We start from the raw sequence: 11,793 nt of genomic DNA, 5'->3' as shown, positions 1-11,793 counted from the left end.
CTTACGACTGCTGCCGCCTTCCCCGTGGTCATGTGATCAAAATTTGTGACCTTCCCACATGCAAAATCAATAGGGGGGGGGCGAAGGCTGAGCATCATCATTAGACTGCTCCAGCTGTTGTGATTGGGTCTGTGTTGTATCAACCAAGTCTGATGTCTCCTGATGTTCCACTGATGTTCCACTGGTTTAGCTGCTGTGGACTCTTCTCGGAAAGTTGCCATTCCTGAGCGAGAAGCAGATTCCCTTCCCCGTCTCAGGATCTCAAGGGTGCCTCCTCCACAGGTAGGTTTGGATGGAGTATGCTCCCGCCTGGTCCTTAAGGTAACCCACCAGATCGTCCGAGATGGTAAAAGGTATATCAAAAAACCAGCTGTAAAGACAGGAGAAATTCAAGTCAAGGGGGATGTGAGACTTTTCTACTTTCAGACCGGCAAGATTCTGTTAATGTAGCCTTACAACAAAGTAGAATTAGCTCTGGCTTGCCTGCGAAGGCTGACGTCAATTTGGCACGTCTGGAAGTACAAATCTCCCCGTGTCTCTTTTACAGACTGAGAAACTAGGGGAGGTTTATTCTGAGTTTCTTTCTCCGTCCGCTATGCAGCTGTGGGCTACTCCGTCTCTTCTCTAATTGTTCTCTCTTTTTCCATCTCCCTGAACTTCATGCGAGGGACCTTATCCAGGCCACAACATTCCCAATTTGGGGTCCGTTTTTCCTCCAGACTTACTCGTTCGCTCTCCACTTACTCGTTCAGCACCACCACCACCCCAATGCCGTCGGGTCGCAGGAAAGCCGAGGTCTTCAAATGACAGCTGTCAAACAAGCACCTGGAGGTGAATCCAACTCGCATGGAGCCTTCAGGGATGAATTTGCTGGCCAGAAGAGAGAAGGCGTTAGGCGATACCACTGGACAGAGGTCAGTATTGCACCTTAATCTAATTCCACGAACTATTAAGCATAAAACTGCCTCCTTCCCTCCACCATTTCCTCGGCAGCCTGCGGAATTCCTTGCTACTGGATAAGTCCATTTTAGCGCATCTTTATTACTGTTTTGCTCATTCTTCTCTTCCTCAACCCCTTGCAAAACCATCTTGGCGGAGTTTACCTGAAATGTCCCAGGTGATAGAACATGGGCTGTTTGTAGAATTCATCCTTAAGGGGGTTCACAATGATGGGACTGTCCACAGGGTTGTCCACCCAGTTGGGACCCCCTTCCATGTCCAAAGCCAAGTTCCAGTCAATCCACCCTGTGACAAAGTGGTTGAGATTCTGCAGAGACCAAAGCATCGGCGGCTTTACCGGTTGCGCTACAGCCCAACAACCCTTCCCTTTGCATGCCGGGGGAAAAAAAAGAGATTTCTGGGTTGAGCAAAATCTAAAAGAAGCAAGCTTCAGACCAAGGTTTGTTTTGCAGTCATGGAAAACTGGAGAGGGAAGGTTCTCTAAATATCAAAATTTGCCTCCAGAAGTTGTGGGTGCGCCAAGAGGTTGAACAGCCAGTTGTTTGAAATGGGATAGTGTTTCCTGTTTGAGCAGGGGGTTGGACTAGAAGACCTCCAAGGTCCCTTCCAGATTCTGTTCTGTTATTCTGTTATTTTGCTATTCTTTTTCTTTTCCTTCCTTCCTTCCTTCCTTCCTTCCTTTCCTTCCTTCCTTCTTTCCTCACCACTGGAGGTTTCCAAGAAGAGATTGGACAACCATTTTTCTGAAATGGGATAAGGTTTCCTGCTTGATCAGGGGGTTAGACTAGAAGACCTCCAAGGTCCCTTCCAACTCTGTTACTATTCTGTTATTCTGCTTGAGCAATGGGTTGGACTAGAAGACCTCCAAGGTACCTTCCAACTTGGTTCTGTTATTCTGTTGTTCTGTTCTTATTCTGTTCCGGTCTAGGAGAGTTTTGTTTAACTGGCTCAGCTTCCCAAAAATGCTACGACACCCTTTGAAGGATGAGGAACTGAAAAGACGGGTCGATAAACAGGGCTCCCTTACCGTCAGGATATTTCTGCTGTAACGGGTGCCTCTTTCCCAGTTTCCCAGGACGACCTTCACAATCGAAGGCAGAAAGCCATTGCAAGCTTCTGTGTAGAGCAGAAAGAAATCGGGGTAGAGGCGATGTGTAACATCTAAAGTGGGTCCAGGTGGGATGACGAAGTCCAGGTACCAATGGATGCCAATTCCGGACACGAAGGCAGCGGCGGTACTATTGCCTAACACCTGTCAGGCAACAGATGGAGGGAAGGAGAGCTTCAATGTACAACATTTCATTTAATGACCATTCAAGTTACAACAGTATTAAAAAAAGTGACTTATATGACCGTTTTTCACACGACCATTGCAGCCTCCCCATGGATCAAAATTCAGATGCTTGGCCACTGACTCATAGCTATGACAGTTGCAGTGTCCTGGGGTCACATGATCCCCTTTTGCGACCTTCTCACCAGCACAGTCAATGGGGAAGCCAGATTCACTTAACAATCGTGTGACTCACTTAACGACCGATTCACTTAACAACCGTGCCAGGAAAGGTCATAAAATGGGGCAAACTAATTTAACTGTTGTCTCGTTTAGCAATGGAAATATTAACCACCATGGCGAAAAAAGATTGGGATGGGATGCAGCTCGCTCACTCGTGGCTTTGCTTAGCAACGGAAATCCTGGTCCTGCCCAATCGTCGTAAGTCGAGGACCATCCGCCGTAGGGTAGGTACGTCCTACAGTTGAAAACCTACCTGGTTGGCCCAGTATGGCAAGCTACTCCTCTGGTCATCAAGGATGATGAGGTGAACATCAGAATGGCGGCTGGCGGCGAGGGCGGGGCCCAAGTCCTCAATGATAAAGTCGCGTTGATGTTGGGGTAAGAAAATATTGACCGGAAAGTCTTCCAGAGTTAGGAAAAGGAAAAGGATTGGTTCATTCTGAGAGCTTAACGCCCAGAAAGTAATATTATTTTTTGCATACTCATCCAGGAACCTAGATTCAAATACAGAACATTGCAACAATGTTAATTTAGCATGCTGTTTCTTTGCCTGGAAAACAAAATAATATTTCAAGCCCCTTGTATTTATTTATTTTTTAAAAAAACCCCATTTCCCAGCTCTCTGGCTGACAAAAAGGGGTATATTCCATCAGAATCGGCAAAGGGATAGAAATAAATCCACAGGTTTGAGTTAGATATCCCAGATTTAGCTTCCAATTTGGCTTAGAGCAACTGATGGACAAGGATGGGAGAAATGGGTGGACTACAACTCCCAGGATTCCCCAGCCAGGATAAAGATAAAGTCCACCCATCTTAAAGTTGTCATTTTAAAAAAAACAAAACTGGATTACATCTCCCAGAATCCCCCAGCCAGATGCTGACTAGGGCATGCTGGGAGTTGAAGTCCCCCCATCTTAAAGTTGCCAAGGTTGAGACACACTGCTCTGGAGGATTGTAGTAAAGAAATCGATATCCTACTACTACTCAGGAGCAGGGTGGGAGACAGAGATGGAACAATGCTTCTCCGGGCATATTGTCCCACTGATCTCTTAACCTTTATCTACAGGGATTTTCAAGAACATCTGCCTGTGGGAGGGGCTAGATCGTGATTTGGGGTGGAGTTTGAGAAGGGGTGGAGCCAAGAGGTAGGTGGGGCTTGGCTAGGGGAGGAGCCTGCTAAATTCAGAGGCAGGATGAGATGGAAAAAGTGTTATTACCTGATAAAGTAGTTAGCCAAGGTCTTGTGGTAGCGGTCACCTGGTTCTCCCTTTATCCTGGATTTGCCTTGAACCTTGTTGTTGACCCTTAGCCAGCCAGGACTGGTCCAAGGGCTGCAGACCAGAGAGAGGGGTCTCTCGGCGTGGGCCATGATACGATGGAGCAAGGGGATCTGTTGAGAGAGACCACAACTGTCTCCGGGGATGGCCTGATCAACGCTCAACAAGAGCGTTCACACGACCTCCTTGTGGGTTCATTGACATTGACTGTGTTGATCCCAGAGCTTTGCAGTCGAATACTGACTGTTGAATTGTAGCCGTTGTAAAACGGTTGTGGGGTGGGTTTTTTTGCGACGGTTGTTAGGCAAACCGAACAATCCAAGGTGTGGAAGCAGAGGTCATAACTGGGAATGCAGCGGTCATTAAATGAAGGCGGCAGTCGTGTGATCTCACTGTTTGCTAGGGGTGTGTTTTTGCCGACACCAAAAATTGTCAGAAAATGTGGGCATGCGACTGTAGGGTGCTGGAAACAACTGTAAATTTGGCTTTGTTGCTAAGAGACTAAGTGTGATCACATGACCGTGGAGAGGGTGGGGTGGGGGCTGACCGTAGGAATTTCCAAAATGGGTTGAAGGTCCCCTTTTTCAGGTAGGTGATAACTTCAAATGGTCCCTAAGCAATTGATTGTAAATCAAGGACTATCTATATGAATAGAATNGGGTGCTGGAAACAACTGTAAATTTGGCTTTGTTGCTAAGAGACTAAGTGTGATCACATGACCGTGGAGAGGGTGGGGTGGGGGCTGACCGTAGGAATTTCCAAAATGGGTTGAAGGTCCCCTTTTTCAGGTAGGTGATAACTTCAAATGGTCCCTAAGCAATTGATTGTAAATCAAGGACTATCTATATGAATAGAATAGAATAGAATAGAATAGAATAGAATAGAATAGAATAGAATAGAATAGAATAGAATAGAATAGAATTAGGAATCAATAGAATTAGGAATCAATAGAATTAGGAATAGAATTAGGAATAGAATAGAATTAGGAATGAATAAAATAGAATAGAATGGAATGGAATGGAATGGAATAGAATAGAATAAGGAATGAATAGAATTAGGAATGAATAGAATTAGGAATAGAATTAGGAATAGAATAGAATTTGGAATGAATAGAATAGAATAGAATAGGATAGGATAGAATAGAATAGAATAGAATAGAATAGAATAGAATGGAATGGAATGGAATGGAATGGAATGGAATGGAATGGAATAGAATAGAATAGAATAGAATAGAATAGAATAGAATAGAATAGAATAGAATAGAATAAGGAATGAATAGAATTAGGAATCAATAGAATTAGGAATAGAATTAGGAATAGAATAGAATTAGGAATGAATAGAATAGAATAGAATAGAATAGAATAGAATAGAATAGAATGGAATGGAATGGAATGGAATGGAATAGAATAGAATAAGGAATGAATAGAATTAGGAATGAATAGAATTAGGAATAGAATTAGGAATAGAATAGAATTTGGAATGAATAGAATAGAATAGAATAGAATAGAATAGAATAGGATAGGATAGGATAGGATAGGATAGGATAGGATAGGATAGGATAGGATAGAATAGAATAGAATAGAATAGAATGGAATGGAATGGAATGGAATGGAATAGAATAAGGAATGAATAGAATTAGGAATAGAATAAGGAATGAATAGAATAGAATGGAATAGAATAGAATAGAATAGAATATGGAAGGAACCTTGGAGGTCTTCTAGTCCAGCCCCCTGCTCAAGCAGGAGAACCTATATCATCTTTCCTTTACCCTCCGCAGCCTCTTTTTCTCTTCTGCCATGCCTGCTAGTTGACAGTTAATCCGATTCAATGGGGCAGGGGTTGGTTAGCTGTGGGGCAATCCAGGGTCCACTTCTCCCTTGAGCCGCAGAAGCTGCCTAAGGGATTTCGGGATTGTTCCCTTCCTTTTGAAAAGCTGAAAAAAAAACTTTATTATCCTGCCTATTTTGAACCACAGGCCTCGGGCGTGGAGTAATTTGAGTCAAAAATTATAAGAACGATTGTTTGCTTCATTATGTCATTATGCTATAATAATACACAGTTTGTAGTACTTCCAGAGAATTCTAGCTACCCGGCCAATTAAAGGGATACGTTAAAAACAAAGGGCAAGTATCCTCATGACAAGTTATGGTTGGTCAGATTCAGGGAAGGCATTTTGGCAAATCGGGACTGACACACTAATTAGCTGATAACTCCATCTGGCACTGAGAGAAGAAAGAGTTTGTAGCCCAGGGCTGAACTGTGGGGTCCCTGGTGCTCTCTGAGCTTGGTGACTTTCTTGCAGATATTTTATTACCCAACTAGGTAACATCATCAGTGATAGAAGGGAAAGGGGTTTGCCGAGAGGAGGAGGAGGAGGAGGAGGAGGAGGAGGAGGACTGTAGGGTCCTTGGTGCTCTCTGAGCTTGTTGGTTTTCTTGCAGACATTTCATGACCCAGCTAGGTAACATCATCAGCGCAGTTTAGTCTCTGTTTATATACAGTAGTTAGTCCTGTCAGGGTTGGTGGGCAGTCAGAAGACACAGGGAAAACTCTACATTTTCACAACATATGGGAAACCGTGAGCACCCCAGATCGAGCTAAATCCAAAAAAAAATACTGGGGAATTGCTGCAAGGCTGGCCATCAACAGGCAACTAGAGATAAACCACATTTACACAGCATTCAGAAGAGACAAGAAACAAGCTAAGAAGGAAACAAAAAGTCCACAAGACATCTTCTGCAGCAGTCAATGTCCAGATAAGCTGGGATTAATACCAGACAAATAGTCCAGCACTGATGATGTGACCCAGTTGTGTAATGAAATGTCTGCAAGAAAACAACTAAACCCAGAAAGTACCAAGGACCCCACAGTCCTCCTCCTCCTCCTCCTCCTCCTCCTTCCGCTTCTCTCTGCAAACTCCCCTCCCTTCTAGCACTAATGATGTTACCTAGATGGGTAATGAAATGTCTGCAAGAAAACCACCCAGCTCAGAGAGCACCAAGGACCCCACACCTCCAATTGGTGTGCACAACAGAAACCAGCCTGCGACACAAGTCGCAAGGGTGATATCATTGTTTGCGACGGGTGCGGTTTTGCCAAAACACAGCCTGGAACACACACACACACACACTGTCCCCAGTGGGTGGGTGTTAAGTCTAGCCGAACTCACCCTAAGTTTGGTGTCTTCGGGGGCCAGCTCAAAACACTTGAGTTCAAAGTCATCCATGCAGCGGTCAGCGTAACTGTACGGCCGCGTGGAAAAGTCGGAGCACCCGATGGGAAAACGTATCAAATTGTACTCAAGTCCTGCAGAAGGGGGAAAAAGGGGAAGAGATTCTGGTCTTCCCGGATTCTAATTTTCACAATCAGAGAAAAAAAAAGAAAAAATGGAATACAAAACATAGTACATCCACAAAAAATAAAAATAAAAAATGATAATGCCACCAGTACCATCTCATAAAGGTGGTCCTTCGTCAGAGGTCATCTTATTCCTTTCCCCTCCCTTGCTTTTTCCTTTCCTTTAGACTGTATTTTCGCTGAATTGCTCTCTTCCTCAGCTACGTTTTCGTTCTTGTTCATCATAAATCGAGCAAATTAAACATTAAATAGCAGAACCTCCCTTGTTGGTGGTGGTGGTGCATAAAGTCAGTAGAACACCCTTTCAAAACAAAATACTTCCTGGATTGTTCAGACGGTATGTCATTCTGCTTTTAAACGCAGCCTAACCTTTCCGGTTTTCAATCCTTGACTTAAGAAAGACAGAGCCTCAGGATGCTAGCTTTCCCTGAGCTGCTAGTTGTCATCCAGCGGGTCATTCCCAATTTCCTCACCTTCTTCAGAGAAGTAAGACCGGAGTAGTTGGTTCTGGGCGGCAAAAGACAAATTCAGGATGTTAATGGCCGCAGAGTCGGTGAGCGACCCGCCAAAACCTTTGATGTATTGGTACTGAGCGGAGGGGTCGTATGCGTAGAGGATCCCAGCTGAGATGAAAGAATAAACAGAATTAACAGAGTTGGGAGGGACCTTGTAGGTCATCTAGTCCAACCCCTAACCCAGGTTTACCTGAAGCTCCTGGTCTGGCATCGATTTGCCCTTGGCTTCGCTCCAAGCGTTGGCCGTCCCTGCTGGTTGTGTACTTGACAAAGTTGTTGACGTCAGGGAGAGTGACCGGCTCCACCGTGTCGCAATACGTTGCGTTGCAAACACATACCATTGCATGTGAGCTGAGGAATTTAGGACTACAGGGTCGGCTTGCTAAAAATCAACCAAAAATGGAAAGAGAGAGAAAAAAGGGGTGTGTGTGAATTTAGGCCCCTCCTACCAGCACAACAGAGTCCCGCCCACAGGAGGCTTCTCAAAGGCTGACCTCTGACCTCGACCATCCCTTGGAGGATGAGGAACAGCACCCCCAAAGCATCACATGTCCACATAACACCCCTCAAACACCAGCCTCCCAGTTTTAGAGAAATGTGCCTGCAGGGGGAGAAAAAAAACAAGCCAGTCCGTGGAAAATGTAGCTCTCTCTCGCCGGAGTTTTTTTTAAAACCAGGATCGAGTTATAAACTAATGCATTTATAAGGCGGCTTAGCCCTCCAGCCGAAAAAGTCAAAAGCACCATACGAAACATCAGCCCCTTATTCCGCAATCCTGAAACACTTTTTCCCTATTTTGCAATCTGAAATCACATTTTTCCCATCCTGAGATCACTTTTTCCCCATTCTGCGATCCTGGAATTACTTTTTTCCCCATTGCGATCCTGGAATTACTGTTTTCCCCATTCTGCGAGCCTGGAATCACTTTTTCCTCCATTCTCTGATCCTGGAATCACTTTTTCCCCAATTCTGCAATCCTGGAATCACTGTTTCCCCCATTCTGCGATCCTGGAATCACTTTTCTCCCATTCTGCAATCTTGAAATCACTTTTTCCCCCATTCTGCGATCCTGGAATCACTTTTTCCACCCATTCTAGGATCCTGAAATCACCGCCCTGCCCTTACCCGGCACCGTGACAAACACAGGATTCTATGTTATTTCTACCTGCCAAACACTTTATTCCAGAGCTTGGAAAGCTGATGTTGGTTCCCAGGGAGAACAGAATAAGAATCAGGAGATCTCCGCTCCTGGCTCAACTCCTGAATGCTGGGACGGATGTCGACAGCTCTAGCAGCAGAATTTTATGATGCTCCTCTGATATGAGAGCTGGAAGACCTCGCCTTCTTGACCACAAAAAAGCAATTAAGAAACTTTCTTCAACTGTCAATTTTTACCTGGATGAAATTGAAGGAAGACAGACTTCCTGGATACAAATGGCAAATGGAAGCAGTGCCAGTAATTTCAGCGGAATTAAGAAGCAGAGAAGGATATGAGATTGCCCAAAAGTGCTCCGGGCAGTTGTTCCTCATAAAGACACCACATTTTAATAGTCTCGAGTAGGTTTAATTCTTCAGAAGGCTGAAAAAGAACATCCATCTTCCTTAAAATAGGATTAACATCTTCAAGATGACACTGGGCTTACATAGATTTTTCTAATAACTTTTGCAAAGTGCTTATTAACGGCTTTTCAAATACAGCTAACCCTCTGCTTGCAACATGTCATCTTTCTGGGCCATATACGTGTTTGTATGTGGGTATATGCATAATTTATTTCATTTTTCTTGTTAGGTTTATGCAGTGTATATTGGAGGTGGTTACACTTTGAGAGCTGTATGCAGCAAAATCTCATTTTAATGCTGCTTAGTGTACATTTAAAGTGAGAATAAAGTTATTGTTCTATTCTACTTCTATTCTATTCTATATTCTATTCTATTCTATATTCTATTCTATATTCTATTCTATATTCTGTATTTTCTATTCTATTTTATATTCCATTCTATTTCTTCTTCTTGTGCCATATCCGTTATCAGACGTTGGCGATCATGTTGGCGATCCTGTTTTTATCAGTAGCCGCACGAAAAAGTGCTGCTGAGTTTTGTCCAAACCAGTCCCTTAGATTTTGAAGCCACGATGTTCTTCTTCTGCCTGGACCTCGTTTCCCTTCAATCTTTCCCTGGAGGATTAAATGGAGTATGCCGTATTTTTCTGGGTGTCGCATCTCACGTCCGAAATATTCTAATTTTCGTTTTTTAATCGTTTTGATGATTTCCCTTGGCTTTCCCAGGCGGCTGATCACCTCCTCATTTCTGATCTTGTCAACACAGCTTATACGTAATAGCCTGTAAATCCACATTTCAAATGCTTCCAATGTCATGTGTCTGATTAACGAAAGACTTAAAAGGACTTTCAGGCATATTTTTTCCTAAAAGCATTTATTAAGGTTACAGAGACGTCAGTACGGCATGGTGGAAATGCTTAGATCTGAGATTCTTTTCCGTTGCACATACATTCCAGGCATTTTTCCCTCCCCTATTTTGGGGTCATGGTTCACATCTTCCAATTAACTTGGAAGATGTGATTTACTTCCGGTTTCTTTTTCCCGGGCTTTCCTTATTCTCCTCCCCTTTCACTGTTGCCTGATTTAACTATANACCGGAAAGTCTTCCAGAGTTAGGAAAAGGAAAAGGATTGGTTCATTCTGAGAGCTTAACGCCCAGAAAGTAATATTATTTTTTGCATACTCATCCAGGAACCTAGATTCAAATACAGAACATTGCAACAATGTTAATTTAGCATGCTGTTTCTTTGCCTGGAAAACAAAATAATATTTCAAGCCCCTTGTATTTATTTTTTTTTTAAAAAAACCCCATTTCCCAGCTCTCTGGCTGACAAAAAGGGGTATATTCCATCAGAATCGGCAAAGGGATAGAAATAAATCCACAGGTTTGAGTTAAATATCCCAGATTTAGCTTCCAATTTGGCTTAGAGCAACTGATGGACAAGGATGGGAGAAATGGGTGGACTACAACTCCCAGGATTCCCCAGCCAGGATAAAGATAAAGTCCACCCATCTTAAAGTTGTCATTTTAAAAAAAACAAAACTGGATTACATCTCCCAGAATCCCCCAGCCAGATGCTGACTAGGGCATGCTGGGAGTTGAAGTCCCCCCATCTTAAAGTTGCCAAGGTTGAGACACACTGCTCTGGAGGATTGTAGTAAAGAAACCGATATCCTACTACTACTCAGGAGCAGGGTGGGAGACAGAGATGGAACAATGCTTCTCCGGGCATATTGTCCCACTGATCTCTTAACCTTTATCTACAGGGATTTTCAAGAACATCTGCCTGTGGGAGGGGCTAGATTGTGATTTGGGGTGGAGTTTGAGAAGGGGTGGAGCCAAGAGGTAGTTGGGGCTTGGCTAGGGGAGGAGCCTGCTAAATTCAGAGGCAGGATGAGATGGAAAAAGTGTTATTACCTGATAAAGTAGTTAGCCAAGGTCTTGTGGTAGCGGTCACCTGGTTCTCCCTTTATCCTGGATTTGCCTTGAACCTTGTTGTTGACCCTTAGCCAGCCAGGACTGGTCCAAGGGCTGCAGACCAGAGAGAGGGGTCTCTCGGCGTGGGCCATGATACGATGGAGCAAGGGGATCTGTTGAGAGAGACCACAACTGTCTCCGGGGATGGCCTGATCAACGCTCAACAAGAGCGTTCACACGACCTCCTTGTGGGTTCATTGAAACTGAGTGTCTTAATCCCAGAGCTTTGCAGTCGAATTCTGACCATTGAATTGTAGCCGTTGTAAAACGGTTGTGGGGGGGGGGGTTTGCGACGGTTGTTAGGCAAACCGAACAATCCAAGGTGTGGAAGCAGAGGTCATAACTGGGAATGCAGCGGTCATTAAATGAAGGCGGCAGTCGTGTGATCTCTATTGCCTGGAGGCCGTACGGGTCTGGATGGGGAGGAACAGACTTAGGCTCAACCCTTCCAAGACCGAGTGGCTGTGGCTGCCGGCGCCTCGGCATAGTCAGCTGACTCCATCGCTGTCTATAGGGGGCGAAATTTTGGCCCCCTCAGAGAAGGCATGCAACTTGGGTGTCCTCCTGGATCCACGGCTGACACTGGAAGATCATTTGTCGGCCGTGACCAGGGGGGCGTTTTATCAGGTTCGCC

General features: G+C 44.4%; 1 protein-coding gene across 1 annotated transcript in view; it reads right to left on the bottom strand.

Moving 5' to 3' along the window:
• Positions 1-261: 261 nt before the first annotated feature.
• The window catches only part of LOC107299551 (lysosomal acid glucosylceramidase-like), a 16,372-nt gene continuing 4,840 nt past the window's right edge, over positions 262-11,793 (bottom strand). The window contains exons 5-10 of the mRNA XM_029286800.1: positions 11,100-11,272; positions 2,727-2,967; positions 1,988-2,212; positions 1,104-1,267; positions 745-870; positions 262-370 (exon numbers count right to left, since the gene is read on the bottom strand). Coding sequence (XP_029142633.1) covers positions 262-370; positions 745-870; positions 1,104-1,267; positions 1,988-2,212; positions 2,727-2,967; positions 11,100-11,272 — 1,038 coding nt within the window. The remainder of the gene's footprint in view (positions 371-744; positions 871-1,103; positions 1,268-1,987; positions 2,213-2,726; positions 2,968-11,099; positions 11,273-11,793) is intronic.

The sequence above is a fragment of the Protobothrops mucrosquamatus genome, unplaced genomic scaffold (assembly GCF_001527695.2).
Source record: "Protobothrops mucrosquamatus isolate PMUCROS unplaced genomic scaffold, P.Mucros_1.0 scaffold5097, whole genome shotgun sequence".
NCBI lineage: Eukaryota > Metazoa > Chordata > Lepidosauria > Squamata > Viperidae > Protobothrops > Protobothrops mucrosquamatus.
The sequence above is the reverse complement of the archived record's forward strand: the minus strand, read 5'-3'. Positions and strand labels throughout refer to the sequence as shown.